The 18,285-nt window shown below is 34.5% G+C and overlaps 1 protein-coding gene and 1 long non-coding RNA gene across 2 annotated transcripts; one reads left to right on the top strand and one right to left on the bottom strand.

Moving 5' to 3' along the window:
* Positions 1–5,826: 5,826 nt before the first annotated feature.
* LOC145169274 (uncharacterized) lies at positions 5,827–8,281 on the bottom strand. The gene is made up of 3 exons (XR_013742402.1): positions 8,098–8,281; positions 7,184–7,250; positions 5,827–5,907 (listed from the first exon to the last, which is right to left on the bottom strand). It is a non-coding gene; the product is annotated as an uncharacterized LOC145169274 (long non-coding RNA).
* An 8,184-nt stretch (positions 8,282–16,465) lies between these two features.
* Positions 16,466–16,834, top strand: LOC145106782 (uncharacterized). The gene has a single exon (XM_079043710.1). The coding sequence runs from the start codon at positions 16,466–16,468 to the stop codon at positions 16,832–16,834; it is 369 nt and encodes a 122-aa protein (XP_078899836.1).
* The last annotated feature ends 1,451 nt before the right edge of the window (positions 16,835–18,285 follow it).

Genomic DNA, 18,285 nt, shown 5'->3' on the forward strand with positions numbered 1-18,285 from the left:
TACATAATGAAGTTAGTATAAATGTATATTCATTTATAGTAAAAGGAAGAATAATATTTTGAAATTTTTTTAAGGTGTAAGTTGTTAATCAGAGTAATGAACAAACCTCTATAATAAGATATTTTTTCACACTGAATAACAACTACCATACGAGTTTGTTTGTTATTTTCCAAATAGTCAGCAAACTGTTATGCATACACATCCCAATGTGTTACATTTATTTGTTTGCTTCTACAAAAAAAATAAAAAATAAATATACAATATAAAATGACCTTATAAAGTAAAATTTGACACAAAATTTTGAAAAGTAAACACTCTAAATCTTCCAAGCTCAAATTGACTCTCTTTGATAATTTATTTTTCTTGTTCATAAGGGTTTCCACTGGGAAGCATCTCACAACATCTCCAATAACATCTATTATATAAGATAAAAAAAATGGAAGATTAGTATATAAGTTTTGGTATGGTGAGTGATGGTAAATTACATAATATCGTTATATAAAATGGTTAGATTGTAACATATAAAATACCCAACATGTTGTTGGATTAGGTGTCTAAGCCCATAACTATTTTGATATGTACTTGACCCGATTATGAGCATGGTCCTTTTGGGTTGCCTTTACTCATGCAACTTGATAGGATGACAAGAGGAGAGAGAGTAGAATTTATTATATGAATAATAAATTGGTACTCGAAAATGGTTTTATTAATATATTACAAGTTTAATATACTATTTGGAAATCATATTATTTAATTAGTATTGATCAGAAATTAATTTGGTGATCAAAAGAGACCGATTAAATAAATGGGACTGATATTGCAATTAACTGTTAGTTGCTAGTTGGGCTGATGGACTCCATGGAGTGGAGTGGACGAAATTTATGGGGAAACCCATAAGATTTCGTCCAAAGAGCTCTAAGGAAGGAATCCATGGGTTGCTTAGGCCTTAAGCAGGAATTAGGGTTTCCTTCAGAAACCCTAGCAGCCCACACAACTATACAAGGAACCCTTTGCATAGGATTTTCGGCCCTAATGAGTTCTCTAAGAAACCCTAGCCGAAATCCTTCCCTCTCCAAGTCATCTTGTTGCATTGAGTGTTTGTGATTCCATTAGAGGTGCAACATTTGAGGCACTAGGCTTTCAGAAGTCAAGATCAAGAAGGACAGTGATTGTTATTGCTACATAACAATCAAGTTAAACTTTCTAACCCTAATCATATGTGTTTTTTAGATTTGTATGCTAGTCAATTAGAGTTTATTGCTTTGGTATTCAATGTTGTATGTTTAATTAGAAAAACCTAGATGAAAGCAATTAGGGTTGCATGAACACCATATGAATGATGTTATGCTCATAACCCATCAGTGGTATTAAGAGCCTAGGTCGTTTTTCTAGTGAATAGATGCAAAAGTGAATTGCCAAAGTTCAAGAAAATCGAAAATTTTGCCTTCTGACTGGCAGACTCGCCGAGTCCATGAATGGACTCGACAAGTAGGTCCTACTCGACGAGTTCCATTGTGGACTCGACGAGTCCAGGGCTCTGGTGCCGGGATTTTCGATTTTTCTGCCAGATTTTGTTGAGGATAAATGCTAAAACTCGTTTTTCTTGCCAAAATCCGATTATTTAAGTTTGGAATGGTTATCCTCATCAAAATTGATGGATTTGGTTAAATATGGATAATATAGGATTATTATTAGTCAAATATTTGACCCAGTAAGTTTGAAAAGTTTCAATTTACACCCTTTAGGTTTTATAGTTTAAATTTGAACTTAAAAGTTTTAGTTTTTGAAATTTAAATAGTTAAACCCTAATATTTTGAAAGGTTTCAAAATTTGTCCTCAAGTTTTGGAATTTAAAATTTAATTAAAAGGTATTAATTTTGAAATATTGAATTCTAAAACCCTAGTACTTTGAAATGTTTAAGTTACACCCTTATGGTTTTATTAAATTAATTAAGTGTTAATTAAAAGAAATAATTAATAAATCCATAATTAAAATGGTTTAAGTTAATCAAATTAAAAGTCTAATTTATTAATAGATTAAACCACATAGTATTTTAAAAGTGTAAAATACACCCTTATACTATATAAGAATTAAAAGTTTAATATTATATATGTATAAGTAAAATGTCAGTCTTACTGTTAGTAGACCTCATTCACGAAGCTGGTCTATAAGGGGTGTTTAAGGAAATTGCTTATAAAATGGCGATTGAATGGGTATCCACTCTTACCCACCACACTCTTGACTAGTGAATGGTCGTTAGCCGAACGGGTAGGATAGGACACAACCTTCCATTATAAGTATAATGAAGTATGAAGTAACTAAACACTCTTATTAATTCCCAAATCTAGTTACTTTAGGAAAAATGTAGAGTTTGTGCTAATCCATGAAATTGCACATTGCACCTTTTTGGTCGTTAGTGGAGCGTGTGTGGTTAACCGACACACTAATATGGGACCAATGAAGGATGGCAATGGGTAACTCGTAGATTATCATAGATCAATGGAGCGTGTGTGGTTAACCGGTACATTGATTTGGTGATGACATCTTCGAGAGTACCAAGCTAATTTGCATGGTTATCCACACCTTGTTTGTGATCCTCGGCATCCCAGTTGCAAACATGAAGGGCACAATCGAGATTTAAACATTTCATTGAAAAGTTCAATGAATCTCAAAAGATCTAGGTGTTTCAATTCATTTAAAACCTAATTTTCAATTTTCGTTTTTCATGGTGGAAATTGGTAAATCGTCATTTACCTACCTTCAAATGTTCTGCAATTTGGATTACGACATCCCTCTTCCAAATTGTAGAATATTGTGTTGGATCCTAGCATCAATATTTCATTTGGTTGCTATATTGAGGATTTTATCAACTAACTTGAATTTCTTCCGTTTTGTAGATGTCAAAGTCTATCGACTATGATCTTCCTGAATCCATCGGAAAAAGTTTTCCACTTGAAGATGATGTTCCACGATTGGATTGTGGAAATGGAAATCATACTTCACTTCCTCCACCTCCTCCAACAATTCTCCCTGACCCACGTGTTCGAAGACTTGAAAAGTTCAAGGTCACTCAAGCCTTATTGGCAAAAAGACACGAAGATGGAAAGTTTGTATGTGCTCATGTCTTGGATATGAAGTTACATATTGATAGATTGGGAATGTTGTGTGTCAATGTCTCAAGGAAGTTGGTTGTTGACTTGGTTCTTCAATCACTTCCCGAATCATATAGTGAGTTCATTAGAGTACTATATGATGGACCACGACGTGACCCTCATTGATTTGACTTATTTGCTTATTGCTGCTGAATCAACAATGATTTGGCGCACTGGTCAAGCAAATTTGTCTGGTAAATCAATATCCCAACCTTCTATGGGAAATGGCAACATTGGAAGTCCAGAAAAGTTTTCTCTACGCAAGAGAAAGACTGAGTCTGAGATAGTCCCGTGTACCATTCCAGAAAAATCCATATGTTTCTACTGCCAAGAGAGGGGGCATTGGTTACGAAGCTGCCCTAACTACCTGAGAGATCTAAGAGATAGGAGAGTTAAGATGTATGACTCTGCTTCAGGTAAAATCCACTATCTAACTCTGTTAAGTTTTTTATTTTATATTTTTAATACATGATGTGATAAGATTGCATTTTGATGTTTTGTAGGATCGAAGAAAAGAGAGGAAGCTTAAAGGAAGAAGTGAGTTGAGTCTGATCGCGAAGAAATGGATTTCAATCGCATGATTCGATGATCGGACTTTTTGAGCTGCTACTTAGAGTTATGATACTAAATCCTTGTTCACAAAAGTATGTGAGTCAAGGACTAGGAGACCTGGTACGCAATGTTGTGCACTGGTCAAGTCCACCACAAATAGCAATAAAATTATTCGTCATGATTTACTAAAAGTCTAGTAAATGTGGTTATGCTTACAAGATTAAGTATAATTCTGAATCATTGAAAAGTTTCAATGAATGGCAGAACGAATAAGAAGAATCAATTGGGCAGAAAGATAAAAGTTTCTCCAATCTGAAAAGATGGGAGAATACTTTAGTATCATGTTTTATGATCGTCTCATTGATTGTGAAACCATATCACAATTGATCATCTAAGTAAATCTTAGTGCACTAGTATGGCTAAGAAGAGGAATCAGGAATTGTTGAAATGGTTAAATCAAAATGATGAGTAATACTTCGTTCCATAATCAAGTCTTAGAGTTGTACTCCAAGATTGTGATTTGAGTGACATCATCTTAAGAACGTTTAACACACTTATCAAATGTGGAGTAGAAAAATGTTTTTTTCTTACTCTTGCACGTTTGAAATTGGTAAGTTGTGATGTCTTGGATAAGACAAAGACCAACTAAGACCAATTGTATGTAGTGTTTGTCTTGATAAGAATCCGCACTAACTCTTGAATATTTGTTTGTCAAGAAATGTTTCTTGACAAGAGAATCTTATATGTCAAGAGGTCAGTGGGAGTCTAAATGATCTTGAAAAAGGTTCAAGAACTAATCAACAATAAACCTATTAGACACTAGCACACGACTTGAGGTTTGTAACCTATCGTGTTGACACAATTTTATGCCATTCCAGTAAAGTTACTTATGCATATGAGTTCTACGAGTTCTCAATTAACTGCATAAGGGCAAGCACCTTGTTCAATGAAAGTACATTGACTAGTATAGGTGAGCTGATAAATAACTTGGAAGCAATGGTGGGACCCTTGATGGCAAGAAATTAAGAATGAACAAGTTCTGTCCATAAGAGTTTGGATTTGTCACAAACATTATCTTATGATTATGGTTATGACAAATTCACATGGATAAGAGTACATACACCAAAAAATCTAAGTGTCATAAGGTTTGTCTCCGTTTCATGAAAATGATTGTGAGGAAACGCTTTCACTAAGAGAGATTTTAAGGAGATAGCAATTGTGATATTTGCATTCTCTAATTCGATTATGATTACGTCATCCCTATTCATAGTTCAAATTGTGATAAATGACAATAAGTCTGAACATTCGGGACTTACTGTTGTAGGTTCTGAAATGGTTTAGACACACATGTGAGCTATCTAAGGAAAGATGCATGAGTTTGAGAAGCTTAGATAAAGGCTTATCGAAGCATATCGTATTAGAAATATGAACTTTGGAAGTCAATAAGTATTGATTTCTAGAAGTCAAACTGTTTTCTGAATACGTGTCAAAAGCTAGTGGGAGCATAAATGTTATGCTGGTATGGATATAATTATCATGTTAGTGGGAGCATGATTCTTATTTTAAGTGTTGCAAGTTAGCAATATAAAGTATAGAAAACAAAAGGTTTCACTTTGCAAAGTTACAGGGGTTGAAAAGTTGTTTTGCTATAATTAAGGGAGAGAATATTATAATTCGTTTCAAATCTAAAAGCTTAGATCAAGAAATTTTAATTAAATTTAGTCAAAAGACATATATGAATGTTATGTTGAAAAGATTTAACATAGGGGCATTCCATATATGACAATATTATAGCAAGAAACTGGTAAAATATCACGTTTTTCATTATGAATCGTGTCCTATACGCTTCGGGTATAGGATCGATTGCATATGCTGTAATATTCGAACGTTCTAAAATATTTTCCAAATGCCTAGGGCATTAAGAGGGAAAAAGACTTGTAACGTCGTGATTTTCACCATTATTTTTTTTCTTTTTAAAACATTTATTTAACAGAATACGTTAGCGGAAGACTTAGTTTTTAATTCAAAACATTTTCGAAACCACAACGTTACTTCAAAAATTCAAACATAATTCAAAACCATTTAAAATGTAAACAAGGTACTTTAAAGTAAATAATCAAAAACGTGTCCAAGAGTGGTATCGTTACTATAAAACTACTACCCATAAGAACCCCCCTCACCAACGCCAATCTTCTAAACTGCCTGCACCAATCATAACGCACAAAAGAGAAAAGATGCAAGTGTCAGCCCCTGCTGAGTGAGTTCATAAAGTTGCACATAAAACATACAAACCCCAAATGGGTCAATCATTCATTTTATGATGAAGCATAAAAAGGATAGACAAATACCATTTAGAAAACAACTGCATATCATAATTATTTAACTGCATACATGCATATATGTTTAACCACAATTCTACCATATAACATATATGATCAACCAAATACCACATAAGCAACCGCATAGCATATAAATAATCACATTTCATATTTAAGCAACCTTTAATTGTTCAACCTTTTATTAATAACCAACCTTTGTTATATATTCAACCTTTTAATATGCAACCAACCTTTTGTTACATGTTCAACATTTTAATATTAACCAACTTTTGTTATATATTCAACCTTTTAATATGCAACTAACCGTTTGTTACATGTTCAACCTTTTATTATATCTATCCAACCGATTGATAGAAAAGTGTCTCTTAGTGCTACCTAACCCAAGATAAACACCCCGTTCACTACTTGTGTGCACGGCCAGCCGAATGCTCTAAGTGGTTCATGACTTCCACCCGACCCGTGACTCCACTTTCGCTACCCCGACTTCGCAAAGTACAAGTACCCCGCGATGTCGTTCAAGATCGGTACAAACGGTGCCAATTCCACCGAAACACCTCCCGATTCCCACGTGATGTTTGCATTGGCCGCGAACGAGGGACCAACATCACTCCAGCCCACGAACACCGAAGTGCCCGCAAACCATGTGTCACACAGTCATCTAGAAATACCGGAAACTAATCACCGTTGTGGCTATAGCTCTTCCTATAGGTACTCTTTCAACCTAGTAGGCACCCTCAATGATCCGGATAAGGTTTTAGGCAAAGGTCATTAACTACCCAAACCCTCTATGCATAACCCCGCAATGTCATTTATAAATTAAGCAAGTCATATAATGCATACCATATGAATGTGTAATAACCATGCAATGTATTCATAACCAACACATCAAAACACAACCATACATCATATTTCAAGCAACTTAAGCTAGCATGCTATATACATCAAGTTCATTAAAGTGTAAGCAACATAGCAATTAGGTCATAACATGGCATTAGCACAAAGCATATTTTAGCATCACAAATATCATATCATCATCAAGCACAAGTAATGACATTGTCATCCTAAATTGAATCAAATCACCATCTACGGATTGCACGTTTCAATCATGCAACCTTAGTGAGTTAAAACTATGAACTCACCTTTAGCCTTGAAGAAATCCTCCTTCTATTCCAAGCTTTGAACTTACTTGAAATTCTCAAGGCCCCCCTAAACATCACACATAACATTCAATTAACAAATAAAGTATATGGTTTAAAATACAACTTTATTCTAACTTTTGTATTACTTTTTTTTTAATAATTTCCCAGCCCGATCCCCATTCAGTGTTTTAAGCATAAAACCGAATCTACAGATTTGATTGGGACGACATCGGACTTTCTGGAAAATAGACTCGATTTCCTAGAACTTCATGAGAGAGGAGCATCTTCCAATTCTGCCCATATTAGCAGCTATAGCTCTCGCAAGATGGGGAAAAGTTGCTGTGCAAAATTCCAACATTCACCAAAAATCACCATATGCTTCGAGACTTTAGGTAAAGGATTATAGTCACTTAATTTTACACACAAAGGGATTGAATGATACTATTAAAACAATATCATATCTATTATTTAATTTGTTTTATTGGCATTCAAACTATTTAAATGTTATGGACAATGTGATGTATTTGTTTTACGTTTCTTTTATTCCAAAACAATTATAAAGGCATAAAGCCATCACTAATTTTATGTCCATTAAGCTTCATGTTATGATAACAAACAAAAGAATAAATCGTAAACACTCCCATAGGTTTACTCTTACTGTTTCTTTTTTTCCTTTTTTTTTACAATTAAGATTAATTAACTAGTATATTACCGCCAACATGTATGCATCGTTTTTCTTTTTCAAGGTCAAAATATGTATGTTGCAACAGCAATACTGAGGCACCATAGGGTTTAGATATGCATGAACTATTAACTCATAATTGGGGATGTTTAGAATAGGACCAGAAAGAAACGAATCAAATTCTACCGGAAAGATGATAACAAACGTGAAACAAAAGGTAAAGAAAGTTTACCGTGTTGTGACGACATACAGTTGCGGCACAAGGCAGTGATCGGTTTGCAGCAGTAAGTCGTTGGAAACACACCACACACCCGTCTCTGGTTCTTTCAATCACTCTCGCGCTTTCTCCAATCTCCCGTTTGAGTCGATATCGTCTTACTTACGCCGAGCATGAAGCAGCCGTCAAAAGAGGAGTACGATCGTTTCTTTTTAGGTTGAGGGTAGGCACAAGAATCGCATGTAACGCCAATTAAAGAAGAGAAGAGGAGACGCACATTTACAATTCACGTAAATGAGGTGTTTTAATTCCAATTTTATAACTTTGGTCCCTAGAGTTTAGCCTAAAAGGCACATAAACCCTATAATCCAAATTCGCTACATGCATTACTTTCTAAAATGGCAATTAGACTCTTGGATTTTATTTTTACTTTTAATGGATTTTATTTATCCTAAATATTTTTTATAATTTAATTAATTAATTTATTCACCTTTTAATTTATTATCTAACTCTTTTAAATATTAAATAACATCACTTTTATTTAATATATTTTGATTTATAACCTTAAAGCCGAGATCATTTACAAAAAAATAACTAGCACATAACGGAAACTAACGTCATTTACGGTAGGATTTTCGGATCGTTACAGGACTGGAACCGGATTTGACTAAAATAATTAAACAACTGTCAAGGACAATCTAAGGTTCGCCAAGGATTGATTGCTTGTGGTCAGTTGGAAGTATAATATCGGATGGAACGTATTGACATTATTATCAATAGATAAGATTCTATTAATGATGAGTTGTCATATGGTAAATATAGAAATGTTTCCATATTGGGAGTGGGATATCGAGAATCTATGTCTAGATTAGAAACTTTTATGCAAGAAGGATGTTCAAAGGAATGTACTTTGAATGTGGGACTTCATATCTATGGAATTGCCTTGTAACAATATCCAATAGAGCACTTTGTAATTTCATTGACAAAGTCTTGGTGACTTTGGTGCTGTGACATTACGAAATGATCGTTGCATAAAATATTAGAATCTAACATATTCTAATAGTGGCAAAAATTTGGTATTCTTACACTTATGACAAGGATTAGGAGTTGTGAAATGAGTATCATTGGAAATGTGTTCAATTGATCTATTTCACAAAGTATAGATCATAGGAAAATAGAATGTGCACGCTTGGAGCATGGGACAACTGTTGTTATAATTCAAGTAATAAGTTGATTATCCGAAACATTATGCAATGAATAATGAGTAATCAATATGGTGATTAAATAAATGTGTTTTATTTATACTCAAAAGTTTGGGGCCATATAGGATTAGTAGTATTCTTGTGTTTCACTTTGCATGTTTTGACTTCCCGAATAATAAGATTATTCAAACCATCCACAGTCGATAAATACTTTGAGAGTAGGTATTGAAGCTAGATTGTCATGAATCCGACTGTAGATTGTCTGAAGCATTTTAGACATAACAAAAGTCTGCTGCAGTGTTCATGAGTACTACTGAAATAAGATTTGAGTATTGGATTAAACCCACGCTCACTTGAATCACTTCATGGATTTTATCACGAGTTATTGTGAGACGATAATATCTTATATTCTTGAAACGGAGACGTATGAGTTGTAGTTTGCAAGTCGATTGCGCATTGATAATATGTAAACGCACCAGTAACTTGGTGTTATAAAACATATTGTCGTGTGTGATTTGATGAGTAGGTACAAGCGATCATTTGAGTCGAATTTTATCTGTTCCTTTTACCCAAGTGGGATAAAAGCGATATTCGTGGGGCCCCAATGATTTAGTGATGACACCTTAAGCGCTTGGCCAAGCCGGGACTAAGTTGATGTGTTCAATTGTAGTCTGTTGTCAGTCGTAATAAATCAGAAATTGGGAAACAACACATGAACATAGAGTATGATTAAAATCCATGTCTCAGTTCATACGATATCTAGAATGGAGGAATATATGATCCCTTATCTAAAGGACGCGTTTCTGATAAGATTAGAGTTGACAGTGGCTTTTGAAAGCTACGATTGTTCATCAGGTTCTGAAGTCATAATTGCAAAATAGTTATTAGACTTATCCAAGTGGGAGACTGTTGGATTAGGTGTCTAAGCCCATAACTATTTTGGTATGTACTTGACCCGATTATGAGCATGGTCCTTTTGGGTTGCCTTCACTCATGCAACTTGATAGGATGACAAGAGGAGAGAGAGTAGAATTTATTATATGAATAATAAATTGGTAATCGAAAATGGTTTTATTAATATATTACAAGTTTAATATATTATTTGGAAATCATATTATTTAATTAGTATTGATCAGAAATTAATTTGGTATTAATTTGGTGATCAAAAGAGACTGATTAAATAAAGGGGACTGATATTGCAATTAACTGTTAGTTGCTAGTTGGGCTGATGGACTCCATAGAGTGGAGTGGACGAAATTTATGGGGAAGCCCATAAGATTTCGTCCAAAGAGCTCTAAGGAAGGAATCCATGGGCTGCTTAGGCCTTAAGCAGGAATTAGGGTTTCCTTCAGAAACCCTAGCAGCCCACACAACTATATAAGGAACCCTTTGCATAGGATTTTCGGCCCTAATAAGTTCTCTGAGAAACCCTAGCCGAAATCCTTCCCTCTCCAAGTCATTTTGTTGCATTGAGTGTTTGTGATTCCATTAGAGGTGCAATATTTGAGGCACTAGGCTTTCAGAAGTCAAGATCAAGAAGGACAGTGATTGTTATTGCTACATAACAATCAAGGTAAACTTTCTAACCCTAATCATATGTGTTTTTCATATTTGTATGTTAGTCAATTAGGGTTTATTGCTCTGGTATTCAATGTTGTATGTTTAATTAGAAAAACCTATATCAAAACAATTTGGGTTGCATGAACACCATAGGAATGATGTTATGCTCATAACCCATCACATGTGTGTTCTCAACAAATGCACCATCCAAAATGGCGTTGAAGTTTGCAAAAGGGAATCCATAAAGTGATCCAGTCCATTCATAGCATGGTGTAACTATAACATCCTCCCAAAAATTTCATTTTTAAAATAGATAAAATAGTATTTTCAAATATTATCCATACATCTCAAATAACCAATGTATCAAATGTCATAAAAATCAGAGGGAAACATCATATGTGGAATCCCAATGGTGTGTGCGATGCAGTCAACCCGAGCTCTTTCCTTTGCAACCGGAAGTACCTGAAACATAAACTGAAAACAGTAAACACAAAGCTTAGTGAGTTCCCCAAACTACCCCATACCAATACATAATAAATCAAATAATGGGCCCCCGCTCGACATCAGGCCTCGCCCGACATCGAGCCCTGCTCGGTTTACAAATCTGTTGTTCTCAGGACTCGCCTATCACTGGGCCTCGCCCACTATACACATACAATATATCACATAAACATGCTAACACATATAATGATCATAAACACTAGCATATGTTCCAGTCATCGGGCATCGCCCGACATCGAGCCCCGCCCGGTATACATAGCAGCATATAACACTTGCAAGGGTCACGTTGACTCCTAGCGTCCTAGCTTAAATAATAAGGGCCGACATTGGTGCCTTAGACCCACTAAACCTAGTAAGGACACTCACCTCAAATGTTGAATCTCACAGAAAGAAATCGTTAGTTGCTGCCCTGACGACTCCTCGAGCTATCAAAGAAAAATAACACCCAATCAATAGTTGGGTCTCAATCAATTTCCAATATTTCATACTTGGGGTAAAATGACCGGTCATTTTACCCATGGCCTAATTTGATCCAGGACTAAGGCCCAAATCCACAATATAAAAGGCCTAACACTAAATAATCTTCCAAGGCCCACTAGTGGCCCACTTATGGCCTAATTTTCCAAATTGGGCCCAAACCCCTCTAATGGGCCCTTCCCTAAATCCCAACCATATCCTTAGTCCAAAAGCCTGATTTTAGATGGCTCGCTAAGGCACAAAGCAACAAGGTCCAAGAAATGGCCCAAACCGAGGCCCAAATGTGTGAAGCCCACTCTGACTGAGTACGTAGGGCGTACTCAGCTGTACGCAGCGCGTACTCGCTTGCTGGCTTATACGTTACGCGTACAGACTTGTACGCCCATCGTACTTCTCTATTAAGCCACCTTTTTTACATTAAGCACATGCTTATCCTAATGGTCCAAACCACATATCTGAGTCCTAATCAATGTCTAGACCCATAAAGTCACTGACTTGGTGACTTTGCATGCCTCAAATGAACCTAAACTCCAAATATAACATTCTACTTCCATGAAAATGGCCCTAACTCATGCATGGATGGATCTCAACCTAAAAAATGGCAACTTTATGACTCAAGGACCCAAATAACACTAAGAGTAGCAACTCTAAGCTTTAAAACGATGTGGACTCATAAGATCTCATCAATGGGACCAAAAGGATCCATAAACCCAAACCAAAAGAGATCTAAGCTAATAAGCATCAATTTCAAGACTTTATACCTCAAATGAGTGCCAAAATATGATAAGGTTATGGATCTATAAGCCTTCACTCCTTCAATGAAGCTTCAAGAATGGACACCTTCCTTTAAAGCACCAAAATACTCTTCCAAATGACCTTCTAAGCTCCAAAATCACACAAGATGGGATTAGGGTTCGAATACAGGGTAAAGGGGACAAGGAGGCTGGTGAAATGAGGGTTTCAAGTCCATAAGGATGCTTATATAGTGGCCAACCCCTAAAATTAGGGTTTTTCATTAATCCTCGCGTACGCATCCAGGACCCCGATCACACCCTCGCATGAGTACGCTAAGCGTACCACTAGGTACACCCCGCGTACTCGCTTCCTCACTTGTACGCTAAGCGTACCTCGTTGTATGCCCTGCGTCCAACTCAAGGGTCAAAATGGGACAATTTAAATATGCAAGGTCAGAAGAGGAACTTACCGAGATTCAAGCGTTACAGTAACTTTGGTTGTGATATAAATATTGATTTTGTTTTCATGATCAACAAAACTATTTTTGTTTTGATTAAGACTAAGTTGTGGATTTTTGGATGTAGTAACAACCGTCCTCATGAAGCAAACTTTCAAATCTTTCAACCCATCTGTTAGTAACCTCTACCTCGATCTTCCTTCCCTAAATGCGCAAAAACCACTTTATATATTGTTATATGTGGTTAGAAGGAAATTGTAAGAAAATTCATAAATAAATAAAAATTGCTATTACATATTCGTCAATAAGAATCATATCAATTTTGTAAGTCTTTATTGAAGATCCATAAGCAAGATGTTTCATGAGACAGATTATTCTTACTCTCATGGTAAATTGACTTTTTGAAACATTAAGTTGGTCTATGAAGGTAATGTTGCTTTGAGCCATGTTTATGTTTGTGAAAAAACTAATGATTGTTAAACACATGTGACTCAACCAAGTAATATGTACCGGATAAAATAGGCAAAACAGAAACAATTCAAAATCATAGGGTCAGAATGAAAATATAGTTTTAAGGACGAAATTTGTAACTTTTGATGTAACTCAAGGACGCTAAATGTAATTTAGTGTAAAACATATAATATAGAAAGTCTTTTTGTATGTAATCAAAATCAAAATTATAAAAATAAAATAAAATTCTTATCATTTGAATGATGTTACATACATTTAAGAAACCTCATAATGAAAACCTGACAATAAAGTAAATATAAATAGTTTTTGTTGATTTGCATTAGAAAATATATCAAGAATGAAGGATATAATTTTGTTTCTGTAACTAAATGAATGAAACTAATATGCTTAAAATAGATTGATTAATTTTTTTCATGACCTATCAACATGAATACTGTAATAACATGTAATAAGAACATACTAAATGCAAGAAATTGGAGAAGAAGAAGGAAAACAATGTAAAGAAAGAACCTGGAAAAAAATAATTGGAGAAGAAGACTGCTGAAAAATAACACTGCAAATCGTAGGACCAATTCAAAATCGTAAGAATAACAACTTCATTGTAATTGTATATATATATATATATATATATGGTGTTTTTGAATAAGGAAATCATTATCTACTAAAAAAATTGGGATCCTAAGATATCATCTTAGAGATTTTCGACTATTCATCTGGAAAAAAGAAAGATATAAGTTATATTGATTCAAAATTTCAAATTAATTGACTTGCTTATGTAATGAGTTTAAATTTCAAACAATTATCTCAAATTTATTCATTTTACATGGGATATACTCGGAGATAAATTATGAATAATATTGATTTTCATTATGAATCTCAAATATTTTGCTGATTTAATGGGATTAGATTAGATTTTATAGGTTAATAACCGAATTATTGTTATGCTTATTTAACGAGTTTAAAAAAAAGAGCTAAACGGGTTTCAATTTTGAAGCCAAAAGCTATAAATAAGGGAGTTAAATTAGGAACAATATTAATTAGAGAAACTGATATCTCGTATATAAATAGAATGATATGTTTCAATTGATAATATAATTGCTTAATTTAAAAACTTTATAATTAAATGTAATTGTGTTTTAATTCTTTTTGGGGAAGATAATGTCAACATTTTGATCTAAGGGTGGAAAACATAGGATTGAAATTCAATCAAGGGTCCTGATTGTTTCATTGGTGAATTAAAGGTTTTCTTTTAATAATATTTAGAGATTATATATTTTTCCTTTCAAAAAAAATTATGTTTAATTTGAAATATGATTAATAAAACATGTAATTAATCTAGTCAATGTTGTGCACCGGGGTTAAGAATATTTTGTTGTTAAAAAACATATAATAAGGTCAATTGTTACGTAAGAGTTGTGCATTATTCTTACACAAGTCAAGTTTTGCTTTCCAAAACAATGACTGTTTAAATCATTTTTAAAAAAAAATTCTTTTTATAATAAAAATTAATAGTTATCAAGCAGTTTGTTGTGTAGTGGGTGTTTGGGATCGGGGCATTGGGCTTTGGAATAGATCATGCGATATGAACAAAATTGAATAAAAGTGTTGTAGAAAATAGTGTATTGAACTATTGATACTCTTTTTGTTGTTTAATATAATAATAAGAGTAAAAGACTAGTTTTGTCCTTATGGTTTGCTCAAAGAGCATCACCATTAGTCCATAGCATTCGTTTCTTGCAGATATGTTTTCAAAGTCCCTTGGAACTTTTAAGTGTTAACCCTCCTCATGTGTTGTGCACATGAGGGTCTCTCTCTCTCTCTCTCTCTCTCTCTCTCTCTCTCTCTCTCTCTCTCTCTCTCTCTCCACATTTCTTGAAGTCATATCCCATTTACCCCATCAACAACCTTCCATATCTGTATGGAATTTTGCAACTTTTAGGGCCGATTTGAGGCCCTAAAATAACAAAAATGAGGCCCTTAACAGTAATTTTTTAAAATAAAAAAACGGTTAAATGCTTAGATTCCTAAAGAATCAATTAGAATTTCTTTGCATTCTACACCAATTTTTGCTCCAATCTTGTTTTTCCTTTTTTTTCCGTTGCATGCAACGACTTAATAGCAAACGTTTTTTTTTTCTTGTAGTAATATATGTAGATACATACAAATGGACTCTAGAAATTTGGAGGTCCCGAACCATCACTCATGCTGTCCCACACTCTGATACAACCCTGACAACTTTGGCTGCCATTCACAAACTAAAAGGTTATTGATATGGTGTAACTATATTTTCTGTTGCATGTAGCCATGTATGTATGTTGATTAATGTATTCTTGCATATTTATTTATTTACAAATCATTGAAGCAATGATTTGTATATAACTAAAAAAACAACCACGGTTAAAATTATAAAAGACTATATTTTTGGATTTTTATTCTTTTTAACATCACAAAATATTTTGAAAGAACCCTTACATTTTCAAGATGGATCACCTAGGTTTCCTGATAATCTTTCAGTAAGACAAAACTTTTTTTTTAGAAAAAAAAATCTTTTTATAAAAAAATTCCTCATATTTGACAAAATTTTCGATGTGGCTCATAATTCTCTTGTATTTGCTAAGTTTCAATTTGGAAAATGAATGTGTGCGAACTTAGATGAAATCATATAACAAATGGTTCACATCTGCTAATTCGTAGACAGGAGGTTATCAGGGGCGCATGTGTGTGGTGCCCGGGGGTCCCAGGCCACTGCTCCGCTTCAGTCCGTAAGGGTAAAAAAAAAATCTATTAGGTGCACCGGCTTCAAATTTGTTTGGGTGACACTATACTTTCGAGAATTCGAGGCCCAAAAAATATAAAGTGTAAAAAATGCTAGTCCAATAACATAAAGAAAATTAGTCCAATAGCTCAAATGCATTGTGAGTGGCCCAAGTTGTTTATTAAATTTTTAACCCACTTGACCCATATACCCACCCATTACCCAATGGGGGCTTTGAGTCCTTGTGATTCATTTGCTAAATTTGACAAAACAAAGTTGTTAAAGTTGGGTGAGTTATACAAAAAAGATTTTGATGATGCGGAGATGATGCAACTTGATGGTGAACTTGAAATATATTATCACGCTTTACATAAAGATGACCGGTTCACTAGTTTGCAAGGAATTTCCGACCTTTCTCATTTGATGGTGGAAACGGGGAAACATCGGTCTTATCCTATGGTTTATAGGTTGTTGAAGTTGGTTTTGGTTTTACCCGTTGCAACCGCAACAGTCGAAAGATGTTTTTCAGCAATGAAGTTGTTGAAGACGGATTTGCGTAACAAAATAGGTGATGATTTTTTAACGATGCCATGATTTCTTATGTTGAAAAAGAAGCACTTATGGAAGTGAAGATCGAAGATGTAATGGATCAGTTTCAAAAAATGTGTACCCGTAGATGTCAAATTTAAATATTAAGATGTAATGGATCGGTTTGATGTATTAGTACTTTTAAATTTTTTTTATGTTATTATATTCTGTGACATCCGCATTTTCACGGCCAGAAAAGACCGATTATGTTTATGCTTTATAAAAATCAGAGTACGTCTTTTAATAAAAATGTTGCGAAATTTGTTCCTAAAAAAACATGATAAATACATTATCAAAGCATCTCTGAAGAAATGTATTTTTATTCATTTTCAAAACCTTGGGATGTCATCGTCAATACAGAAACATAAGCATAAACAGAACTTACATTCATTTACACTAGTGATCTACATCTCTTTTAAATCTCTCAGTGTAAAGTAGCTTTATATCGACACCTGTGATACAAATAAGTTTGAGTGGGTCAGGTTGGGAAACCTGGTGAGTACATAGGGTTTTCAACCCACAATAATATAATTATTATGTTTAAAAATCAAACAATCAACCCAATTACCCATCCCCATTATCTTCTTTATTCTTAAGGATCTACCCTAAGAATCAGCAATTCCTCGTTCATTCATTCCTAAGGATTATCCTAAGGAATAGGCACGAAATCCATCGTTGCTAATGACACATCTGTCAAGCACAACTGCTAATATTATCACTTAGGCGCATCTGCCAGAATTGTGACATTCTTTATGGGGCGCATCTGCCGGTATAGTCCTTTAGGCGCATCTGCCGGGGTTATGAGGTTCTCTATTTGGCGCTTCTGCCGGTAGAGTCCTTTAGGCGCATCTGCCAGAGTTATCTCGTTTATTGACAGTATCATTTTCGAGAGTCCACTCGCAATACATGTCAATGGGTTTTTTAGAGTACACCGGTGAACACATCGTTCACAACACCTACAGGTTGCGAGCCTGCTAGTGTTCCACTGGACTGTCTAGAATAGTCCGTGGTTGTCATCCATACTCTGCTAGATGACGGGGCCAACATTTGGGTAAAAGGCTTCTCACATCGTCCACCTCTCACCCTCACCTCATGGTCTATTTCACCTCTCACCTCATCATCCGAATCATATTTCATCTACCCATGTTTTACCCAACATATTTTGTAGATATAAAATATATATATACAGTTTAAATCATTTAAAACATGTATAAAATCTTTCATTCAGCATAGACAGCAAGTATTCAGACAATATGCACACATAGCACGTAATTTATATTAAAATACTTCATATCTATGTGTAAGATGAAAGTAACTATGCACTCACCTGATATGGTGGTGACTCGGCACTCGGACAGCACTTCGTTACTCTTAAAACAATTTCCTTCGACAAAACCTAGTACCATTACCACTAGGGTTTAGTCTAATATTCACCGAGACTAATTAATAGTCTAGCT

Source organism: Lactuca virosa, chromosome 4, assembly GCF_052849685.1.
Source record: "Lactuca virosa cultivar CGN04683 chromosome 4, Lactuca_virosa_CGN04683_v6, whole genome shotgun sequence".
Lineage (NCBI taxonomy): Eukaryota > Viridiplantae > Streptophyta > Magnoliopsida > Asterales > Asteraceae > Lactuca > Lactuca virosa.

Coding starts and splice junctions, on each gene's coding strand:
- LOC145106782 (XM_079043710.1), top strand. CDS start 16,466: ATGGGGGCTTTGAGTCCTTGTGATTCATTTGCTAAATTTGACAAAACA.